The sequence below is a fragment of the Bos taurus genome, chromosome 1, assembly GCF_002263795.3.
Source record: "Bos taurus isolate L1 Dominette 01449 registration number 42190680 breed Hereford chromosome 1, ARS-UCD2.0, whole genome shotgun sequence".
NCBI lineage: Eukaryota > Metazoa > Chordata > Mammalia > Artiodactyla > Bovidae > Bos > Bos taurus.
In genome coordinates, this window is record NC_037328.1 from 110668701 (window position 1) to 110694476 (window position 25776).

The following is a 25776-nucleotide window of genomic DNA, read 5'->3' on the forward strand; positions in this document are numbered from 1 at the left end:
ACTTGCACATGACAATATGCTTTCAAGATCAGGATAGGTAAGTGGTTCACCTAATTTCATAAAGGAAAACAGAGAAATTTAAACAGAACGAGAAGAGAGAGGAATATCCTTCAAATGAAAGAACAAGATAAAGACCCCTCAAAAACCGTAATAAAACAGATAATTACCTGATAAAGGTTCAAAGCAATAGTAATAAGAATGCTAACTGAACTTCAGAAAAAAATAGACAAATATGGTGAGAACTTCAACAAAGAACTAGAAAACTGACAACCTGTCAGAGCTGAAGAATATAATAACTAAAATGAAAAATATACTAGAAGGAAATAACAGCAAAATTATGGGATATAGACTGCATAAGCAGTCTGAAAGATAGAACAGTGGAAATCACCCATTCAGAACAGCAGAAAGAAAAACACATTTTAAAAAATGAGAATAGTTTAAGAGACCTTGGACAATATCAAGTGTACTAACATTTGCATTATAGGGGGTCACAGAAAGAGAAGAGAGAGAGAAAGGGGGACAATGTATTTAACAAAATTACAGTTGAAAACTTCTCTAACCTGAAGAAGGAAATAGATATCCAAGCACAAAGAGCACAGAGAACCCAAACAAGATGAATCCATGTGCCAGACACTACATTCTAAGTGTATTGCTACTAAGTTGCTTCAGTCGTCTCCGACTGTGCGACCCCATAGACGGCAGCCCACCAGGTTCCTCTGTCCCTGGGATTCTCCAGGCAAGAACACTGGAGTGGGTTGCCATTTCCTTCTCCAATGCATGAAAGTGAAAAGTGAAAGTGAAGCTGCTCAGTCGTGTCCGACTCTTAGCGACCCCATGGACTGCAGCTTACCAGGCTCCTCTGTCCATGGGATTTTCCAAGCAAGAGTACATTCTAAGTGCGTTGCTGCTGCTAAGTTGCTTCAGTCGTGTCCAACTCTGTGCGACCCCATAGATGGCAGCCCACCAGGCTCCCCTGTCCCTGGGATTCTCCAGGCAAGAACCTCATTTAATCTTCCCAATGTAAACTAACTAGAATGTAAGTTCCATGAGCGCAGGAACCTTATCTTTTATACTCATAGTGTCTGCAACAAAGGAGGTGCTCAAAAAATTACTGTTCAAAGAATGCAATTTTGGAGATACTAGAAATAAGAATTCCAGCAAATAAGCCTTTAAAATTATGTATCAAAGATTAAAGTGGATGGAACTGAAAGAGTTGTGCAGTTTTCATTGGTAATACCTATATATATCTTGGCATTAAAGTGTAACTTTCTTATAAATGTTATTTTATTTCAATAGACTCTTATTGACTACCTATCAATAAGATATATTTCCTTGTCCTTAGAGAAATCATAATCAAATGCCTCATTTTCCTTCATGAATGATAAATTATGTTTTAAATGACAAATCAGTAACTCCTTTAAACTTCAACCTGTTTTATTTTCCTACCATTTTAAATGACTTTATTGAGTTAGATTTTCAGTTAATTATGTGGCTGAAATTGTGGGATTTCTGATCAGATGTAACATGTGAATGAATACAATCAGTATGCTGCATTTAGATGTCATATATATATATTATTGTACCACAATTTGAGCACAGAGCTTCACAAAAGTAGTATTTCACTTAATTTTTTTAATGAGCATTAACAGAGAAAACCTTTACAGATGTAAGAATGTATACCAATAATAAAAGAAAGTTCTTTAATGAGTATTCAACTATATCAATTGCACATTAACATCTTTTAATTTAAGCAAATATTTTATAAAGCTCAGATGGTGAATACAGCCACTTGGAAAGTTCATTTTAGAGGCTGTATTTCAGAGGTTTGATTCACATCTATTTTGAAACAGTATACTTGAAGTACATTAACATTTTCTGCATAATACCAGAAGGGACTGAAATAACATTTGGAGATTTTTATAAATCAGATGATAGAACAGGTGTGGCTTTTCAGCTAAAAAGTTATAATTTGGTCCAGAAGTAGTTATATTAAAATCAGAAAACTATTTATCTGGGTGTGTGTGGGAAAGAGAGAGTAGATGAAATCAAGCTTGGGAGATAATCAAATATTTAAAATTTGGAAATAATTTTAGTCTAATACTAAGAATCAAGAATTTGCTTCAGAATGCAAAAAAGTGCTTATAAACCTCCACTGTATTTTTATTCTGAAGACTAGTCAAATATAAAGATAACTGTCATTGGTAGGGGCTTATAAAATATAACAAATCATGGAAGGAGCCTTAAATTCTATTTTTTACCCTGGTTAAATCATTTAGCCACTCTTTATCAACTGGCAATCTTCACGATTTAGGAACTTCTGAATACAACAGAACTCTATTATGTTTTCTGATAAATTTGTATAAATAAATTCACAAAATTATATCTCATTATTTTATGTATTATACATTTTATATAGGTATTTATGTATTATTTTGTATATGAAATAATGAGATTTTTCAAGACAAATATATTAGTAATAGATATGGATAGACTAGTGTGAAGCAAGCAGAAGGATAGGGACCTATATTGAACAGAATATTAGCTGAAAACATTTACAGGATAAAAAAGAAGAAGACAGGATTATTAATAAAGTAAATGGAATCTAGAGAAGTTTAAATCTAAAAATATTTTAAAATTTTTCAAATAAAGTCACATAATTATATAAACATCAACTTTCTTTCATCAACTGGTGTGTTTTCTAGTCAGAATGCTTGGAGAGATTCCTGTGTGCAGCAGATTCTATGCAAACTGGGAAGGAGATGGAACACATCTTCAGGCTCACAGGGTACTGATTCTCTTTGCTGCGCCATTTTTTCTTGTGCTGGGACGGCAGTAAAATAGGCACAGGGCAAGAATTTCTTCAAAAGAGTCTTTCATGCTACAAAACTAATTGGTACTAATTGCATTTAAAAATTCTATCCCACAATTATGGAGCTTAAAGGTAAAAAGCACAAAACCAAAACATTTTATAATTTTAAGAATGAAGCAAGGGAAGGCAACACTAACGTACATGTGAAAAGACTTAGGTGTGGTGTTATTTATCACAATATCATTTTAACAGAAAAAAGTGAAACAACTGTACAAAAACAAGATATGATTAAAAATTATGATTCATCCCATATCAGGATATTTTTGACATGGAAAGATTTCATAATAGAAGAAATTGAGAGCAATTGAAGATTATAAATCTCTATTATTCCACTCATAAAAACTTATACATTTAAAACATAAAATCTAGGAGGACATATATTGGAATGCTTATGATACTATGCAAATATTGGAATTTCCTGATCAATAGTAAATATGGATTATTTTGGTAAAAGAGAATAAAAGAATCGTATTAAAGTAGCATAGCACTGAATCATATAATAATACCTATACCCATCGTATAGCCTATTTCATAACCTACTGATCATTTGTGTACTCCACCACCAGGTGTCTACTATTCTTGGAACCTCTTCTGCCTTCCCCTTACAGAAACTTGTTTTTACTAAGAGTACTGGAAGTAGCCTGATAAAGTAGCTTTCTCTGAAGTATAAATTAATGATAACAATGTGTGGTGGAATTCAAAGGTTGCTGCTGCTGCTGCTGCTGCTGCTAAGTTGCTTCAGTCGTGTCCGACTCTGTGTGACCCCAGAGACGGCAGCCCACCAGGCTCCCCCATCCCTGGGATTCTCCAGGCAAGAACACTGGAGTGGGTTGCCATTTCCTTCTCCAATGCATGAAAGTGAAAAGTGAAAGTGAAGTCGTTCAGTCATGTCCGACTCTTAGCGACCCCATGGACTTCAGCCTACCAGGCTCCCCCATCCCTGGGACTCTCCAGGCAAGAGTACTGGAGTGCGGTGCCATTGCCTTCTCCGATTCAAAGGTTAAGAGCCCAAATTTTGGCAGCATAGTTCTGGACTTGGGTTCCAATTCTGCTGATTAGTGGCTGTGTTGCTTTGGGTGAATGACTTAGCTCCTTTATACCCTAGTAATCTCATTTGTACACTGGAGATAATAAAAAACTGCTTAACCCAGGAGAATGATAATAAGAGGGTACACAGTGGCTTCACTGTGTTTGACATGTAATTAATGCTTAGTTAGTAGGAAAGAGATGCTCATAAGACATGAGACATTGAATATCGGTTGGGGAAGGGGGGTGGATCATTTATTTTTCACTCAGATAGTGTCAGTAATACTCATGCTACTGGCCCATAATGTGGATGATTTGTAAATGTCTATGAGCAGCAGGTATGCTGTGTACCTGGGTAAAAGAGTACTATGTGTGAAAGAGTGACTGCTGTAAGTGTTGCCATGAGTATGTCCATGTGGGTATTAGGGACAGGGCGGAGGCTAGTTCCCTCCTCTCACTACTCAGATGGAGCTTCCTTGAAAATGCATCATGCTTAGCATAGAAGCCATGTATAACACAGAAGATCTGTTCCTAATCAAGCCTAGACTTAATGACACAGGTGCTATTTAATAATGCTGAATGACCAAATTAATAGATGATTGGTGACTGGATGGGCAGAAGATTACTTAGGTTAGGAGGGAGAGGAAAGAGGATTGCATCACCTTATGCCACAAGTAAGAAGAAAGAATAATGGGGGTAAGGAGTGGCTAAGATAGTAAAGTTGGACCCTGAGCTCACCTCCTATCCATGGGCACATCAAGATTACCACTGTTTGCAGAGAAACTGTCTATAAAAATGACCTGAAGACTAACACAAGATTTTCCACAACTAAAGACATAAGGGAACTATTATAATACAAATAGGAGGGGCAGAGACACAAAATAGTCAAGACCCACACCTTCAGGTAGGTGATCCATAAATGAGGGGATAAAAACAATTGCAGAATTTTCCCCCAAGGAACAAGAGGTCTAAGACCCAAATCAGGCTCCCCAGCCTGGGAGTGCTACACCAGGAAGACGAGTCCCCAGAACATCTGACAATGGAGGCTGGTGGGGCTTGCACATGAAAATGCTGGATGGCTGTAGAAAACTGAGACTCCTCTCTTAAATGGGGCATACAAAATCACACATGCCATAAGTCCCAGTATAGAGCCAGGAGTTTGAAAGGAGCCTGTGTCAGACCTATTTGCTTATCTTAAAGAGCCTCCTGGAGATACAGGAGGCAAATGGGGCTTCCCATGGAGAGAGAGACATCAGAAGCAGTCATTTTGGGGAGTTTATTCTACCAGAAGGACACTGGCAAGTACCATTTTGGAGTCCCCCCTCTAGACTGTTACTTCTGGGGGCTAAACTACATATCAGCAAACTGACACCAGCCCTGGTGTCATGGGCTCCTCATGCCTGGCAGTCAGCTGCCCTGGGACCCAGTCCTGTCTACCACAGTGCCAGTTGCCAGCCCCAACTACCAGCACACCCACAGTAGTCAGCACTGCCACAACAGAAGGCCCACACAGTCTACATAAGAATATCCATACAGAGTATAGCTTTCATGATCAGAGGAGAGTGTGCTTGTTGGGCCCCATAGGACATCTTCTACATAAGGCCACTTCTCCTAGATCAGAAGATATAATCAGCCTACCTAATACATAAAAAAAACATAGAGAATTAAGTCAAATTAGGAGACAGGGGAATATTCTCCAAACAGAGGAACAAGAAAAAAACTGAGGAAAAAGAACTAAACAAAATGGAGATAAGAAATCTACCCACTAACAGTTCAAGGAAACAATTACAGATGCTTAAGGAACTTGGGAGAAGGATGGATGAACATGAGACAAGTTTACCAAAGAGTTAGAAAATATAAAAGAAGACCCAAACAGAGCCAAAGAATAATATAACTGACAAAAATATATTAGATGTAAGCAACAACATATTAGATGATACAGAGGAACAGGTTATTAATCTGAAAGTCAAAGAAATAGATATCATCCAAGCTAAACAGAAACCAAAACAAAAATCCATCTGTTTTAATGAGGGTAGTTTAAGAGACCTCTGTGACAATAGCAAGTATATGAACGTTTGCATTATAGGGATCCCAAAAGGAGAAGAGAGAGAGAAAAGGGGGCAGAAAATTATTTGAAGAAATAATAGCTAGAATTTTTCATAACCTGGGAAATGAAAAAGACATCTAGATCCAGGAAGTAAAGAGAAGGCCAAATAAGATCAACCCAAAGAAGTCCATACCAAAGCACATTATAATTAAGATGGCAAAAATTAAAGATAAAGAAAGACATTAAAAGCAGCAGGAGAAAAACTACTAGTTACATACAAGGGAATGCCCCCATAAGACCATCAGCTAACTTTTTAGCATAAAGTAGGCCAGAAAGGAGTGGTATAATATATTCAAATTGCTGAAAGAAAAAAACTCAGAAATAATACTTTACCCAACAAGGGTATAATTCTGATTTAAAGGTGATATAATTTTACAGATAAGCAAAAGCTGAATGGGCTCAGCAGAACTAAACCAGCTCTTCAAGAAATAGTAAAGGGACTTTTCTGATGGAAAATAAAAGACTGCAACTAGAAATAATAAAATTGTAAAAGAAATTTTAAAATCTCATTGGTAAAGGCAAGCATATAATAAAGGCAATAGGTCCAACATTTATAAAACTAACAGATTAAAAGAAAAAAGTAGCAAAATCATCTATATCCACAATAAAAATAATTAAGGATACACATATCCAAAAGATGTAAAAATTCAACATCAGAAGCATTAAACATGGTAGGGGGGTGAAAATGTACACTTATTAGAATGCATCTGAACTTAAGAGATGAGTGCAATTGTGCAGTAGTTTGAGCATTCTTTGGCATTGCCTTTCTTTGGGATTAGAATGAAAACTGACCTTGTCCAGGCCTGTGGCCACTGCTGAGTTTTTCAAATTTGCTGGCATATTGAGTGCAACACTTTGACAGCATCATCTTTTACGACTTGAAATAGCTCAACTGGAAATCCATCACCTCCACTAGTTTTGTTCATAGTAATGCTTCCTAAGGCCCACTTGACTTTGCATTCCAGGATGCCTGGCTGTAGGTGAGTGATCACACCATTGTGATTATCTGGGTCATGAAGATCTTTTTTGTACAGTTCTTCTGTGTATTCTTGCCACCTCTTCTTTATATCTTCTGCTTCTGTTAGGTCCATACCATTTCTGTCCTTTATCGAGCCCATCTTTGCATGAAATGTTCCCTTGGTATCTCTTATTTTCTTGAAGAGATCTCTAGTCTTTCCCATTCTGTTGTTTTCCTCTATTTCTTTGCACTGATCACTGAGGAAGGCTTTCTTATCTCTTCTTGCTATCCTTTGGAATTCTGCATTCAAATGAGTGTTATCTTTCCTTTTCTCCTTTGCCTTTCATTTCTGTTCTTTTCACAGCTATTTGTAAGGCCTCCTCAGACAACCATTTAGCCTTTTTGCATTTCCTTTTCTTGGGGATGGTCTTGATCACTGTCTCCTGTATGATGTCATGAACCTCTGCCCATAGTTCTTCAGGCACTCTGTTTATCAGATCTAATCCCTTGTATCTATTAGTCACTTCCACTGTATAATCATAAGGGATTTGATTCAAGTCATACCTGAATGGTCTAGTGGTTTTCCCTACTTTCTTCAATTTAAGTCTGAATTTGACAATAAGGAGTTCATGATCTGAGCCACAGTCAGCTCCCGGTCTTGTTTTTGCTGACTGTATAGAATTTCTCCATTTTTGGCTGCAAAGAATATAATCAATCTGATTTTGGTATTGCCCCTCTGTTGATGTCCAAGTGTAGAGTTTTCTCTTGTGTTGTTGGAAGTGGGTGTTTGCTATGACCAATGCGTTCTCTTGGCAAAACTCTATTAGCCTTCACCCTACTTCATTCTGTACATCAAGGCCAAAATTGCCTTGGCAAAACCCGGAGTAACAAGTATTTCTTGAATTTCTACTTTTGCATTCCAGTCCCCTGTAATGAACAGGACATCTTTTTTGGGTGTTAGTTCTAGAAGGTCTTATAGGTCTTCATAGAACCATTCAACTTCACCTTCTTCAGCATTACTGGTCAGGGCATAAACTTGGATTACTGTGATAATGAATGGCTTGCCTTGGAAAAGAACAGAGATCATTCTGTCGCCACACGCTGGCAAAGCAATGCTCCAAATTCTCCAAGCCAGGCTTCAACAGTGCATGAACAATGAACTTCCATATGTTCAAGATGGATTTAGAAAAGGCAGAGGAACAAGAGATCAAATTGCCAACATCTGTGGATCATCAAAAAAGAGAGTTCCAGAAAAACATCTATTTCTGCTTTATTGACTATGCCAAAGCCTTTGACTGGGTGGATCACAACAAACTGTGGACAGTTCTTAAAGAGATGGGAATACCAAACCACCTGACTTGCCTCCTGAGAAATCTGTATGTAGGTCAAGAAGCAATAGAACTGGACATGGAACAACAGACTGGTTCCAAATAGGGAAAGGAGTACATCAAGGCTGTATATTGTCACCCTGTTTATTTAACTTAGATGTAGAGTACATCATGCAAAATGCTGGGCTGGATGAAGCATAAGCTGGAATCAAGATTGCCGGGAGAAATATCAATAACCTCAGACATGCAGATGACACCATACTTATGGCAGAAAACAAAGAAGAACTAGACAGCCTCTTGATAAGAGTGAAACAGGAGAGTGAAAAAGCTGGCTTAAAACTCGACATTCAGAAAACTAAGATCATGGTATATGGCTCCATCACTACATGGCAAATAGATAGGGAAACAGTGGAAACAATGAGAGACTTTATTTTTAGGGGCTCCAAAATCACTGCATATGGTGACTGCAGCCATGAAATTAAAAGATGCTTACTCCTTGGAAGAAAAGTTATGACCAATCTAGACAGCATATTAAAAAGCAGGGACATTACTTAGTCAACAAAGGTCCATCTAGTCAAAGCTATGGTTTTTCCAGTAGTCATGTATGGATGTGAGTGTTGGACTATAAAGAAAGCTGAGTGCCAAAGAATTGATGCTTTTGAACTATGATGTTGGAGAAGACTTTGAGAGTCCCTTGGACAGCTAGGAGATCCAACCAGTCCATCATAAAGGAAATCAGTCCTGAATATTCATTGGAAGGACTGATGCTGAAGGTAAAACTTCAATACTTTGGCCACCTGATGTGAAGAGCTGACTCATTTGAAAAGACCCTGATGCTGGGAAAGACTGAAGTCAGTAGAAAAAGGGGATGACAGAGGATGAGATGGTTGGATGGCATCACCAACTCAATGGACATGAGTTTGAGTAAGCTCTGGGAATTGGTGATGGACAGGGAAGCCTGGCGTGCTGCACTCCATGAGGTCACAAAGAGTCAGACATGACTGAGCGACTGAATGAACTGAACTGAACTTAAGAGATAATTAACTTGAAATACTCATTAAAATATACATATATATGTTTATATATGTATGTGTATATGTTTGTGCACATACAGTACAGGAGCACCTAAATATATAAAGCCAATATTAGTAGACATAAAAGGAGAAACAGACAGTAGTACAATGATAGTAAGTAACTTAAAACCCCCACTTACACAATGGATAGATCATCCACACAGAAAAATAAATAAGAAAACGCTGGCTTTAACAGCATATTAAACTAAATGAATTGATGGATATAGAGATATTTCATTTGAAATCAACAGAATACAAATTTAAGTGTAATGAAATGTTCTCCAGATCAGATCACACGCTTGGCCACAGAATACAAATTCAAGTGGACATGAAATGTTCTCCAGATCAGATCATATGCTAGGCCACACAAAAAGTCTCAACACATTTAAGAAAATTGAAATCACATCAAGCATCTTTTTTTGACCACAACATCATGAGACTAGAAATCAAATATAAGGAAAAAAAACCCTGCAAAAACACAAAACATGTGGAAGCTAAACAATATGGTACTAAACAATCAATGGATTACCAAAGAAATCAGACAAAAAATACCTGGGAACAAGTAAAAATAGAAATGTCTATAGGATGCAGCAAAGCAATTCTAAGAAGGAAGTTCATAGTAGCACAAGCCTACCTCAGGAAACAAAAAAAAATCTTAAATGAATAAACTAACCTTACACCTAAAAGAACTAGAAAAAGAAGAAAATACAAAAACCAAAGTTACCAGAAGGAAAAAAATAATAACAATCAGAGAGATATAGGAGAAATATAAATCAGAAAACAAAAAGATCAATGAAACAGAAAGCTGGTTCTTTGAAAAGATAAACAAAATTGATAAGCCAGATTCATTAGAGAAAAGAGAGAGGGCCCAAAAAAGTGAAATCAGAAATGAAAGTTACAACTGACACCACAAAAATATACAAAGTATCATAAGGGATTACTACAAACAACTACATACCAATAAAATGGACAATGGAGAAGAAATAAGTAAGTTCCTAGAAACATACAATGTCCCAAGACTGAATCAGGAAGAAACAGAAAATATGAACAGACTGATTACCAGTAATCAAAGTGAATGAGTGATTAAAAATACTGCCAGTAAACAAAATTCCAGGACTTGATGACTTCACAGGCAAATTGTACACACCATTAGAAAAAAAAAAAAGATAACACCTATCCTTCTCAAATGATGCCAAAAATTACAGAAGAAGAAATGCTTCAAAACTCTTTCTAGGAGCTCAGCATCACCCTGATACCAAAACCAGAGAAAGACACCATCAATACAATAAAATAAAAATAAAAAAGATGAAAATTAAGGCCAATATTACAGATAAACATAGAAAAAAATCCTCAACAAATATAGCAAACCAAATTCAACAATATATTAAGAGGATAATACATTATAATCAATTCAGATTTATTCCAGAGGTACAAGGATGGTTCAATATCTGCAAATCAATCAATATTCTACACCACATTAAATCAACAGATAAATGGATAAAAAAGGTATGTTATATAAATATACATACACACACATATATACATTCCTCAGTCATAAAAATATGAAATTTTGCCATCTGCAACAACAAAGATGGTTTTAGGGGGGCTTCCCTGGTGGCTCAGATGGTAAAGAATCTGCCTGCAATGCAGGAGACCCCAGTTCAATCCCCGGGTCAGGAAGATCCCCTGGAGAAGGGAATGGCAACCCACTCCAGGATTCTTGCATGGAGAATTCCATGGACAGAGGATCCTGGCAGGCTACAGTCCATGGGATCGCAAAGAGTCAGACACAACTGAACCAAACATGCTAAGTAAAATAAATGAGACAAAGACAAATACACATGATTTCACAGACATGCAGAATGTTAAAAATAAAATGAAAATAGATTCATAGACAATAAATGGGTGGTTGCCAGAGGAAAATAGGTGAAGTGGATTAAGAGGTACAGATCTCCAGCTATAAAATAAATAAGTCATGGGCTATAATATACATCATAAGGAAGATGGTACAAAATATTATATTAACTTTACATGGGGACAGATGGTTCCTAGACAGTGTGGTGATCATTTCATAATGTATGCAATTGTCAAGTCATTATTTCATACACCTGAAACTAACACAATGTTATATACATCAATTATATTTCAATAATGAAAAAAGAATGAATGGTGCTAATCATTCCGAGAGAGGCAGACTTAGGAATTAAAGCAAAGTGCAGAGTCCACAGGATTTAAAAAAAAAAAAAAGATGTCTAAATTTAACCCAAGGACCTGAGGGCGATAGTGCAGTCAAAGAAAAGTCAGAGAAAGTGGCAAGGCTAAGATCTAGCCTTAAAAGAGAAAAATCACACTAGAGGGGAAGGAGGGAGAGGAAGAAGGTTGCCTTGGCACAGGTGAAACATGACTAGACAGTGAACCAGAATAACAGCTATCCCAAAGGTGAGAAAGGAATCTCAGAGAAGAGATAACCATCCTAAGGAGTGGATGCCTAAGAGAAGTGAAGAAAATTCTAAGATTTGAACATTTGTAAAATGAAGAAAATATGTAAAATAGAAATAATATTTATAGGAAAGCTCAAAGTCAGGAGCAGACGACAAAGGAAACAAAGACTTCTTCTAAGACTCCAGTGATCAAAGATGAAGTGGCTTCTACAATAGGCCCTTTTATTAGTCTCCATATTCCAATTGTGATCTGTTTTTATGTAAGAACTCTCTGGGTTCTAGTTGATATCATCTGGTTTGCAACTTGTCTAGAGTCTGTAGGTTATCCATGTATTTTTTTGTGGGGGTGGGGGTGTGGGTGTGTGCAATCCCTGCTTTTGGGTATAGAAGCATCCCAAACAGTATCCCAATGTCAAGTTAGCCTCTTTTAAGATCTGTTGGAATATCCTATGATAAGCCAAAATGGAAAAGAAGTAAAAAAAAAAAAGAATTTAAAGTGTTACCTCCTTCCCTACCTCTACTCCTACTTCCATCTTTTTGAGAAAATCTGTTTTGAAACAAAAAAAATTTTTTTCCATTAAAGAAAAAACAGCTGTTGGATTTAGCAAAACTAAGGATTACTTTAAACCTCCATTACTTTAAACCTCCCTAGTTTTCTGTTTGTAAAATCATCACTTCTCCTGTTTTGGAAGACAAGGTTATGTTATTCCTTCTGGAGTTCAAGGCTTCAAAAGCAATCATAGGGCTGGTCAATTCACTACAGTGGACTCCCTTTGAAAATCATGCCTTGCAGGTAAGGTCACAGTGGAACTCTGTTCAGAGAGTCTTCCATCTGCCATGCATGAGATGACTCCTGAATTAATCACAGACACTCCCTTCTTCAGCAATGTGTTCTAAGAGCAGACAAACTGCTGTTACAACTAGCCATTGTTGACTGAAAATAAATTAGTGGAGGCAGATTTTTGAGTAAATTAAAATTCATAGTTTTCATTGGTTATTAAAGGAGTATTTAAGGAAATTCTAATACTTTTATCCTAAATATAACCATTTGGTTTGCTCTCACAGCAGGAAAAACCACTTTAAATGGTGGTTTAATATTCTCTGTTTGTGCAGTTCTTTTGTGTTCCTACATTTTTTCTTGTTGACTCTGAACACTACACGGTAGTTAAGGAAAGCTACAAGCTGTAATCAAGATTACCGGGAGACGTATCAATAACCTCAAACATGCAGATGACACTCCCACCATGGCAGGAAAGTGAAGAGGAACTAAAGAGCCTCTGATGAAAGTGAAAGAGGAGAGTGAAAAAGCTGGTTTAAAACGCAACATACAAAAAACTAAGATCATGGCATCCAGTTCCATCTCTTCATGGCAAATAGATAAGGAAACAATGGAAACAGTGAGAGACTTTATTTTCTGGGCTCCAAAATCACTGCAGATGGTGACTGAAGCCATGAAATTAAAAGACGCTTGCTCCTTGGAAGAAAAGCTATGACAAACCTAGTGAAAGAGAAACTGAAGTCTCTCAGTTGTGTCCAACTCTTTGCGATCCCATGGACTACACAGTCCATGGAATTCTTCAGTCCAGAATACTGGAGTGGGTAGCCCTTCCCTTTTCCAGGGAATTTTCCCAACCCAGGGATTGAACCCAGGTCACCCGCATTTCAGGTGGACTCTTTACCAGCTGAGCCAAACCCAGACACTATATTAAAAAGCAGAGACACTACTTTGCTGACAAAGGTCCATATAGTCAAAGCTATGGTTTATCCAGTAGTCACGTATGGATGTGAGAGTTGGACCATAAAGAAAGCTGAGTGCCAAAGAATTGATGCTTTTGGACTGTGGTGTTGGAGAAGACTCTTGAGAGTCCCTTGGACTGCAAGGAGATCCAACCAGTCCATCCTAAAGGGAATCAATCCTGAATAGTCAGTGGAAGGACTGATGCTGAAGCTGAAGCTCCAATACTTTGGCCACCTGTTGCAAAGAGCCAACTCATTAGAAAAGACCACTGATGCTGGGAAAGATTGAAGGCAGGAGGAAAAGGGGATGACAGAGGACAAGATGGTTGGATGGCATCACAGACTTGATGAACATGAGTTTGGGCAAGCTCCAGGAGTTGGTGATGGACAGAGAAGCCTGGTGTGCTGCAAAGAGTTGGACACGACTGAGCGACTGAACTGAATTGATCATATTCCCATTTTATAGATGAAGTAACTGAGTCAAATAAATTGATAACTTATTCAGAAGTCCTGTAAAAGGCATAAACTTGCCAGAAAGCAGAAGTGTTTGACTCCTGAATCAGTACGTTTTTAAAACTGAACCACGTCACTCTTTTTTTTTTTTTCCAATTTAACACAGGAGCTACTAATTAAGGAATGTAGTACTTATACAGTACACAACATGCATGAAACTCAAAAACATAAGTCAAATAAGCCAGACAACAAAGATCACGTTAAATGATCATGTTATATGATTCTATTTATATGAAATGTCTAGAATAGGGAAATCTATACAGAAAGAAAGCAAATGAATGACTTGTGGGGGAGGGGCAGGAGGGCAAGGGAAATAAATGACCAGGAGGTTTCTTTTGGTTATAGAAATGTTTTAAAATTAGATCATGGTGATGGTCATAAATTCTGTAAATATCCTAAAAACCACTGAATTTGTACACTTAAAATGCATAAATTTTATTATATTTAAGATATTTCTCAATAAGGCTATTCTTTAAAAGTTCAACTAGGATGTTAAAACATATGTGCAAAACAATTTAAGTAAAATATTTATGTATTATTTATTACATCAAAAAGTTTCCTGAAAGAATACCCAAAAGTGTTTTCACTAGGAATAAATTTTAAAGTTGGTCAAATAAATTTTAGGAAGAACATTAATGCTAAAGTGATTTATCTTAATTCTGTCTTCTAATATTTGTGAATGCTGACAAAAGTAAAGGACACTATTCTACTAGGTGGAAGGAAAATCATTTAAATGGATGGGTTTGTGGGTCACAATGACCTCTAACAGGAGTATTATCAATTGAGATAAATTATGCATTTGGAAGCTATATTAGTGTGAGCTAAACATAAAATTACAAAAGTATGTAAATAAATCTTTAAAAGGGAACTGAGAATTTAGCTTCTAAAATTTCATATTATAAGCTTTCCTATGAAAAAGATGAAAGTTTGGCATTAAGATTAAGCTGCTAATTAGTGCCTATGATTTACTCTTACACCACTATCAAATATATGGACTAGAATTATTGTATGAACTTACATTTTCAAGCATTTATGTTTCAAAAGACAAAGGGAAAATGTGGGCCAAAGAAAAATTTTTATGTAGAAAAGTAAAGATCATAAAGACTATATACTTGAATTAAAGTTGAAATTGTTCAATGGTGATTTAAAAGAAAAAGTATCAGTGTAAAAATAAAAATATTTATATGAAACATTAGAACTTTTAAATTCTATTTATAAGTACACAGAGTAATGACACAGTATACAGCACAGGTTTTAAAAATTCAGAATATAAAAAATTCATGCTAGTTAAAAGTATAACATGCTAATTCACTTATTAAGAGAGAGAAGCTAAGAGAGATTTAGGAACAACTAAAAGCATAAATAAGAAGCCACAGTATAAAAGTGCAAGTGATACGAAATTAGAGATTGCAAGATACAGGGGAAATTAATAGTAAAACCTTTGAATGCTCTGATGGAAAAAATGGGGGACAGAAGGTAGGGCAGATAAATTAGGCTAGAAAACAGAAGGGGAGAAGTTTAACTAGTACTAGAAAGGAAGCCTTACTGTGATGCTTATCACTCACTTAAAAGCTGGTTCTGCAACTGTGGAGAAGCCAGGAAAAGGACTTGTAAGAAGGAATATAAACAATGCAAATACTTAAAAACTGGATTTAAGATTACTAATTATAAAAAGTCATTTACAAAGCTCATATCAAAAAATGTATTTAAATACTTCTTATTGTATTCTTTGAGCAAATAATTATGCTTCTTTAAAACAAGACGCAGGGAGAGTCAAGAGATGAACAGTATCAGTCTGCCCTTATTTTCATCTGCCCAAACAAACTGTAAAATGCCATGTTCATTATGCTAATCCAGTGATTCGTCTGGGGAGAAGATATTGACTATGATGCATGGTTTTTCCTCTTCTCAAATAATCGACATGATTTCTGAAAAGATATTAATAAGCTGGAAAAGCTATCAATGATGAGTATTGAGATATTGGAAAATCTTAAGCACATTAATTCATTAGTAATTGAAAAATTAGGCATGTATTTAAAAGAAAGCAGACTAAGAAGTAAGATTGTTGAAGTTTATGAAAATTATGAAAGTAAATGTAAAATAGTAGAGAAAGTAAAAGTAATTTGGCTACAAAATTGGAGCTAGAGAAATTTATAGCATGTTCTTAATATAAAGACAAAAAAAGGCTGTTAAGAATGGCTAAAATTAAGAGTGCTGGCACATATAACCAGTGTGGTGCTAGGAATCAGACATCCCATGAAGACCTGTAAAGAGGTGGAGAGCATCTGCACACCAGAAGTCAAAGTGAAGATGAGGCCAGTTGGCTGGTATGTGGTTAATGCCAAATAAATAGTTACTGAAAAAATGAAGTTATTCCCAGGATATGGTCAGCCCAGCACCAATTGATGGAAAAAGATGAGTTGCGGTAAGAGCCTGGCATATAGGTCAATGGATAGTGAGCACAGACAAAAGCAGATTATAGCAAATAGAAAACAGGTACTGAGAAGAGGGTAGCAGAGGGGCTGTCTTGGACCACTGGAAATGGGAACACCTGTAAAATTCCCCCATGGACCCTAGATGGAAGAAAAAAAGTGTACCAAGTATGGGAATACAATACTGCCAAGACCTGAGATGGAAATTTTGCTGTCTTTCCTGCACTTGTAGTTCTATGGCTTTCCTAACCTAGACAGCATATTGAAAAGCAGAGACATTACTTTGCCAACAAAGGTCCCCCAAGGGTACTTGCGGATAAAGTAAGAGGGACATTAAAAAACATTCCAAATGCTCTAACAATTTCAATGGAGAACTTGATATGGAAATAAGATTGTTGTGGGGTTAAAAAAAAAATCCAAAAGCAAAACAACAACAACAAACCTAATTCCCTTCATGGGTAGGTTCATAGGAAGCGGTACTTGTCATCTTGAGTTAAGAAAAGCATTAGTGCACTGGGACGACCCAGAGGGATGGTATGGGGAGGGAGGAGAGAGGAGGGTTCAGGATGGGGAACACATGTATACCTGTGGCGGATTCATTTTGATATTTGGCAAAACTAATACAATTATGTAAAGTTTAAAAATAAAATAAAATTAAAAAAAAAAAGAAAAGCATTAATGATCCTGTCCACTATGACCTATTGATTTCCAATGGTTTCAACCAAGAGAGTGGTAACAGATAGCCTTTTAAGACGGTTTCTTTCTTTCTTAACACAGTCTGAATGCTGTTACCCATGGAGTGAATCTATTCTATATGAGCAGCAGAAACCTAATTCAGTCTTGAAATTTTGTGCTATTTTGCTCTGCAATTACACTGTCCTTCAGACGAACCTGTATTACATCTATAACTACACAACTTCTACATGAAGAACTGAACAGATCAGCTGCACCTTTGATTTGTATATGGACTTCATTTAATGAAAGTGAGGAGTTAATGAATATAACAACTATGTCTAACCAGCACTGAATTATTTTGGTGAGTTTGTTTTGTTTTTTTTAAATTGTAGGAGGTGGAATGTGAGCTGAGTCTTAAAATATTTGTAGACTTTTCTTCTTTTTGTTAAGAAAGTTTATTCTTTATAATCAGAAAAAATTAAATAAGGGAAAAATCACCCATATTTCCATCACATTAAAATTTATTCTCATCTTTATTGTTCTCTTCTAGTTTCTATTCATAAACATACCTATTTTGACATAATTCTAAGGTATACACAATTTTTTTATTTTTTTTTAGTATGTAATGTTATAATTACATCATTTCCCATGCTGATGCCCAGTGTTCATATTGTTATTTTAAAAGTCTAAATAATGTTCCAAGTAATGGCATATGATAATTTATTACCCATTTCATTAGAGTTAGGGATAAATTATTCCTAGCCACTCACAATTAAAAATATGATCTTTGCAAGTAAATAAACTTCTGCTGTTCCTAGACATAAATTCAAAGAAGGAGATTATTTGATCACAAACATCTTTATGGGTTTGTTGATCAGTCACTGAGTCATATCCAACTCTTTGCGACTCCATGGACTGCAGCATGAGAAGCTTTCCTTTTCTTCACTATCTCCTGAAGTTTGCTCAAATTCATGTCTATTGAGTTAGTGATGCTATCTAACCATCTCATCCTCTGCCACCCTCTTCTCCTTTTGTCTTCATTCTTTCCCAGCATCAGGGTCTTTTCCAACGAGTCAGCTCTTCGCATCAGGTGGCCAAAATATTGAAGCTTCAGCTTCAGCAGCAGACCTTCCAGTGAACATTCAGAGTTTATTTCCTTCAGGATTGACTGCTTTGACCTCCTTGCAGTCCAAAGGACTCTCAAGAGTCTTCTCCAGCAACACAATTCAAAAGCATTGATTCTTTAGCACTCAGGCTTTTTTATTGTCCAGCTCTCACATCCATACATGACTACTGGAAAAACCATAGCTTTGACTATAAGGACCTTTGTCGGCAAAGTGATGTCTTTGCTTTTTAATACACTGGCTAGGTTTGTCATAGCTTTCCTTTCAAAGAGCAAGTGTTTTTTAATTTCACGGCTGCAGTCACCATGCACAGTGATTTTGGAGCCCAAGAAAATATAATCTGTTACTGCTTCCACTTTTTCCCTATTTGCCATGAAGTGATGGGACCAGATGCCATGATCTTAGTTTTCTAAATCTTGAGTTTTAAGCCAGCTTTCACCGTCATCAAGAGGCTCTTTAGTTCCATCTGACTTTCTGCTATTAGAGTGGTATTATCTGCATATCTGAGGTTATTGCTTTTTTCCATGAAATCTTGATTCCAGCTTGTGATTTATCCAGCCTGTCATTTTGTATAATGTTTTCTGGGTTATAAAAATATAATATTTTTCTATCACCAAAGAAAAGGAGAAGCTTTACCACTAAAGTCTTTGTATTAATATAAAAGGAAGTGGTGAATGTTTTTAATTTTGTTATTAGTAATTAAATGGAGAAGGCAATGGCACCCCACTCCAGTACTCTTGCCTGGAAAATCCCATGGACAGAGGAGCCTAGTAGGCTGCAGTCCATGGGGTCGCTAAGAGTCAGACACGACTGAGCAACTTCACTTTCACTTTTCACTTTCATGCATTGGAGAAGGAAATGGCAACCCACTCCAGTGTTCTTGCCTGGAGAATCCCAGGGACGGGGGAGTCTGGTGGGCTGCCGTCTATGGGGTCGCACAGAGTTGGACACGACTGAAGTGACTTAGCAGTAGCAGTAGTAATTAAATATTTCTTGCTTGTTTACCATATTTCTGGTGTTAATTTTGTTTCTGTTTTTTAGCAGTTGCCTGCTTGGAGTCTTCTCACATACTTGAATAAATTATTTATATTGATTGGATAGTAACCCTTTGCATATCATATATGATATAAATTTTTTTCCATCTATTTTTATGTTGTTTGGCAGGTTTTTTAATTCAGATATTCTACATTTTTATAGGCAAAACCTATCAATTTTACTCTTTGTAATTTCTAAAGTGCTGCTTTATCCTCTATAATTAGGGTAAGTTCTATATCTTTTTTTGGTGCTAGTTTTTCCTGTTATTTTTTTCCTATTTAATTTGAGGTTTATTTTGGTGTCTTTGGGTTATTTTGCTTCAGTTATCCCTATCCCACTTATTACATAATTTTGTTTTTCCCATTTGCTAATAACACTTACATTAAAATTGATTCTACTTCTGGATTTTCTATTCTGTTCTAAAAATACACATGGTTATTTTTACAGCTGCTAAACACTCCTATAACAACCTATTCCAAATATGCTAGACCTAGGGAGCTAAACACCGTCCTTGCTTTCCAGACTATTTAAAAATATATTTTCCCAAGATCTGAAATGAGAGCAACCAACACAAAGTAGCAGAAGCAGTAGAGAATTTATTCCAAGATCAACCAGTATTCAGGACCAGAGGAGGTAGGGGATCATGTTGGGTGTCCAGTGTTTCGAGGACATAGCAGCTGCACCCTCTCCAGATGGTTTTGGCGGGGCATGATTAAGGCTGTGTTTCTGGCAGTTCTAGCTTCACAGTTTTCGAACCATCTTCTAACCACGTTCTCAAAGATTCTGAATATCTACATAATATCTTTTCAATAAAATCCTTTGATAATTAATTTCTAGTACTTGCAACTAAGAAATCTCACTAATGCTCATTTTAATCTATTCTGTTTATTTTATATATATGTTTTTTACAAACAAAAAGACATTTTATTAACATTGTTATGGCAATGCCTCCCATGAACTGATGGATCCTCAACAAGTGATGAATCAGAGTGAAACGATTATTGTAAACAGTGCAGACAAAGAATAACCCTAAACCTCAAAAGAACATGGAAAATCACTTACAAAAAAAGTAAATAAAAATAATATACATTTTTCTGTTTTAAAAAGTACAAATTCTCAAATGGCAGAGGGTGGAAAGCCCCAGGACCTGGCACCCCAGTATCCTTGATGGTTGAGGGGACGGGCCTACTCTGGCTCCTGAAGTTAAATTTAAGCATCCTGGTTCTTCATCTTTTTTACTACTGCTATACAATTTTCATTCCTAATAATTTCTTCAGCACATCAGCTTCACAGTTAACCAGCCTTCATCAAAGTGTTAAGAGCAGAGACTCTCCCGTTGTAAGGCTAAAATCTGAGTAAAGAGTGAAGAGACCAGACATGAGAATCTTAAAAAGCCAAATGATGGCGGAACCAGTGACAAACACTCCTTTTAAAATAAGCCTTTCTATTTTTTTTACTACGCTGAAATGTGAACATGCTTTTTCCTATTTTCCTTATTTTCAAACTAGTACAAAATTTGCCTCATCACAGAAATCACCTTGAGCATTTATTAAGAGTACAGCATCTTAGAATCTTGGAGATACTTAATGTGTTTGAACTGATGTGCAAGAATATACACTTTCAATAGGTCCCTTTATTATCTTGCCACACAAATTTCCACAGTTCTGGATATTCTTATGGTCAGGCAATTTTGGAAAACACTTCCTTAGCTTTAATTCTGAGAAAACTTGTTAAGCTAATGGTCCATTTTTGTAAGAGGAAAGTGGAGGGTGGAAATTCATCCCCCCCCCCTTTTTTTTTTAACACAGAAAAGGAGTTCAGTGTTTTCATATGCCTTTTTGGAACTGAGTGAAATGATTAAAGAGCTAACAAGCTTTGGTCCAACAGAGACCTGAGTTTGAATCTTAGCAGTGTGACCATGGCCTACTTCTCTATGTCTGATAAGAATAATAAAAGCTTACACATTAGAATGGGGCTTCCCAGGTGGCAATAATGGTAAAGATATGCCTGCCAATGCAGGAGACATAAGATACCTGGGTTCAATCCCTGGGACAGAAAGATCCCCTGGAGAAGGAAATGGCAACCCACTCCAGTATTTTTGCCTGGAGAATCCCATGGACAAGAGGAGCCTAGAGGGCTACAGTCCATAGGGTCACAAAGAATTGGATAGGACTGCGTGTACACATTAGAATACTATGAGGATTAGATGAAAGATGCTTGCTGCTGCTGCTGCTGCTGCTGCTGCTGCTAAGTCGCTTCAGTCATGTGCTAGTCAAATGACTGGCAGAGAGGGTTCCTAGTTAGTGAAAATGTTCTCCTTTTCTTCTCTTGTCTTATGTCAGTAAATTACTTCTTTTCTTCAAATATAGAAAGGTAGTTACTTGACTTAACCCTTAACTGCCTGTTACATGCAATATAAGACACATTCTCTAATGTTTTACTGTTCTTTCAAGAAACAAAAACATTTAAGGAAATGGCTTATCTTAGAAATCAGATTTGGAGAAGGCAATGGCACCCTACTCCAGTACTCTTGCCTGGAAAATCCCACGGACGGCGGAGCCTGGTAGGCTGCAGTCCATGGGGTCGCTAAGAGTCGGACACGACTGAGCGACTTCACTTTCACTTTTCACTTTCATGCATTGGAGAAGGAAATGGCAACCCACTCCAGAGTTCTTGCCTGGAGAATCCCAGGGACGGGGCAGCCTGGTGGGCTGCCATCTATGGGGTCGCACAGAGTCAGACACGACTGAAGCGACTTAGCAGCAGCAGAAATCAGATTAAATGATGAAATAAAAGAGAGATAAGAATAATAACCTTTAATTTGGGGGGGACTGCATTTTTTAAGAGTTATTTATAACTATGAAATGTATGTTTTAGCAAATCCATCCTAAATTTGTCCTCCTCTATGAAGTCTGAAATAACAGAATGGCATATTAAGAGTTTTATTTTACATAATTTTATTTAATTTTATCAATGAGGAATATATTCAAGTGGTTCAAAATATTTTGAAAGTATCAAATATACAGTTGAAATTGTTACACTGATGTTTATAACATAAGTGTATCTATAATATTACTTTAATATTTTTGTCTTGATTTTGGTAACAGGTTTACCCTGGCTTTATAGGATGAGTTGGGAAATATTTCCAATTTTTCAGCTTTTTAGAAAATATTGTCCCTTCCTTCAAAGTTGGCAGAAATTGCTTGTAAAATATAATCTAGCTTTTTTCTGGTGAGAAAATATTGCTTTGATTTCTTTAATAGTTATAGGAACATTTAATCTTTTTGAGTAAGTTATGGTAAGATATATTTTTCTAATAATATGTCCATCTCATGTAAGATTTCAAAGTTGTTGGCAGCATTCACTTTTCTTTTTACTGCAGTGGACAGAGGAGCCTGGCAGGCTACAGTCCATGGGGTCGCAAAAGAGTCGGACGGGACTTAGTGACTAAACAAAAACAACAACATAGAGCCTGCCAGGCTCCTCTGTCTATGGGATTTCCCAGGCAAGAATACTAGCAGGTAGCCTATCCCTTCCCCAGGAGATCTTCCCAACCCAGGGATCAAACTGGCATCACCTGCATTGCAGGTGGATTCTTTACCACTGAGCCACCTGGAAAGCCCCTAGTACATGCTACCACCTAAAAAAATGTTAGTGTTCTATGTTCTACCCTATTTCAGTGTCTTATGGTTGGTCTAGGGACTAGGTTACCAGCAAACATGTTTTCTAAATGGCTATCTGACTCCAATTCTTTGATGTTCGGAACACCTCCATACAGTGCTAACGGTTTAATTTTGCTAAAACACTTCTTGTGTTGTATCATTCTCCTGATAACCAGTTGTCAATGATTTCTTACTGCCTTCAGGAAAAAGTACAAATCCCCATAGCCTTACTGCTGATATACTCAATGTTCTAAGGTAAACACTTTAAAACCTTGTCCAAGGCTCTCAAAACATAATTTTTAATCTTTTCATTTGGAAAAATGAAGGAACATCTAAAAATTTGGACTTACCTTATATAACAGCATATACTGTATAGTCTTTCAGTATTCTAAACCACCACCCACTGGGGATGATATACAAAAGCAACTCCTACTTTGTTTTCCTGAAATCTCACTGTAATTGAAAAGTCTTTATTGTATTCACTAATACTTGCCACTCTAAATGGCAGATTAGGAATGGGTGATAGCAAACATTTATAACAGAATCAGTTATTGGCATAGTAATAATTAGGTATATTTATAACACAAACTTGGAGAAGGCAATGGCAACCCACTCCAGTACTCTTGCCTGGAAAATCCCATGGACAGAGGAGCCTGGTAGGCTGCAGGCCATGGGGTCGCTGGGAGTCAGACACGACTGAGCGTGTTTCACTTATCACTTTCATGCATTGGAGAAGGAAATGGCAACCCACTCCAGTGTTCTTGCCTGGAGAATCCCAGGGACGGGGCAGCCTGGTGGGCGGCCGTCTATGGGGTCGCACAGAGTTGGACACGACTGAAGCGACTTAGCAGCAGCAGCGTAACACAAACTAGTTAAAACAAGATTTTTGTTGTGATTATAAGAGAAATAAAAATTTATACATTTCCTTATTACAGCTAGTTGCTAACGACAGCAAAACATAATTCTCTTTTACCTAGTACTTCCTTTTGCAAGTCATGGCATCTGGTTTGCAAGTTTACTTCCTGTTGTTTGGATGTCTGAATCTGCTGAGATCTCAATATGGCTGCATCTGACAACAACTTCAGATTTTTCATTTCCTCTTCAAGGCATACATTGTTTCTCTGGGACACTGTCAAACTTTTATTTAGCATCTTTATCTCTATAAAGAAAATTCAAAGTTTACAAATAGACAACACTGGATCATAAAACATTTTTTTAAAAAAATGATTATTTTATTTTAGAAAATTGATAGTTGAAAGCCAAGATGACTTCTCTGAGAGTATAGAGAGTATAACCAAAAAGTTGAGTTTTAATTTAGTAGTCATTCTGAAAAAGAAAGGAGAAAAAAGACTGTATTGCAAAATGATACAGGAAACCTTTTAGTAGTTTTTTTAAAGCCTTTAAATTGTGTTAAATGACAATCCTGCCTGCTTTTTAAATACTCATATGAATAAATAGCATAATATCTCTGTAATGTTCTGGGTTTTATTGAAATTAAATTGTTTTCTTGGCAACATAATTCAGAAAAGTAAATTTAAATGTGCTAGCATGAGCTGGTTGTGAGGAATTTCTGGGAGATAACTAGGCTATATTCTACACAAATTATGAAGAAAGGTGGTGGGTTGGAGAGAAATAAAAGGAACCAGTGTTTAAAACTAATAAATTTATGGGCAGAAAGTATTAGTTAGTATATCTTAATGATTCTAATAACACTCTCCACTCAAAATGAGACTAGAATTTCATCATAGCAATCACTTCTTATTACTCTATCTACTTAGATTAAGTTTAATAAAAATATGCCTTCACAGCATTATGTAGATTTTAATGTGCTAATTTTATATAATTTTGTGAAATTCATAGAACATTTTATCTGTCAGAATGATAATTATCAAGCTCTCCATCAGTCTTTTCAGCACTGCTGCCTTAAATCACCATTAAAACATATAAACACACATGCAATAATAAAAAATACTATAAAATTTGTACAACCACAATTAACTGAATTGAAGAAGATGTGATCTACATAAAAATCTGGACAGTCTGCTTTTCTAGAGAGTTCACGTGGCATTCTCTTCCTTGTTTAGCTCATCCTGGACTATGTGATTGGTTTAGGGTGTGATAGGGTGTCAAAGAAAGGCGGCTTGGTTTACTGGTCTTGGAGCAGAAATAGTAGCCACATGGGCCAGTGAAGACGAGAAGTAGACTTCTATGGGATACACATGTCTGCAGAGGCAACATGGCCAGTAAAAGGTTACAAGAGAAATAAAGCAGTATGCTGAATGGAGCAGAGAGAAGAGAGCATGCCCCAAGGGATGGGGATGAGTAGGATCAGGAATGGTCTAAGGAGAGAAAAGCAAAATGTTTTTCTGTGGGAAGATAGTACATCTGGAAGAAAAAGTGGCACTTAAGGTAGACCAAGGGCATGAACACAAGGGGTCTGGCACCTCCTTCACTTTTATTCCTAGTCAAAATGGAAAACCTAGATAAAGAATTTGGCAGAGACCAAATAAGTGGGGGTCTATTATATTCCAGGGGGTTCCTTTACATGGGAATTTTTTCCCCTAAGACTAGCTCTATGCTTCTGAAATTTTATGGGTATGTTGCCATTTGTGTGAGGAAAACTACTAACAGTACATAGAGTCTTTAAAAGAATACAGTTGAAGAAAACAAGGAGGTTGCAATTTTTCTTCAGGCCTAAAAAAAAATTTTCCTGGGTATTTTTGTAGCCATAAAGGTGGCTTCTTATGGCTGAATAAATTGTACCGTACCCTAAGCATATCTATCTAAGATGAAGTC

At 36.6% G+C, this 25776-nt stretch overlaps 1 protein-coding gene across 3 annotated transcripts in view; it reads right to left on the reverse strand.

Moving 5' to 3' along the window:
* Positions 1-25776, reverse strand: part of LEKR1 (leucine, glutamate and lysine rich 1) — a 214155-nt gene that overhangs the window by 102904 nt on the left and 85475 nt on the right. For all 3 annotated transcript variants that reach the window (XM_059888819.1, XM_024995787.2, XM_010801455.4), the window contains one exon: positions 23954-24139. In XM_059888819.1, the coding sequence (XP_059744802.1) occupies positions 23954-24139 (186 nt within the window). The remainder of the gene's footprint in view (positions 1-23953; positions 24140-25776) is intronic.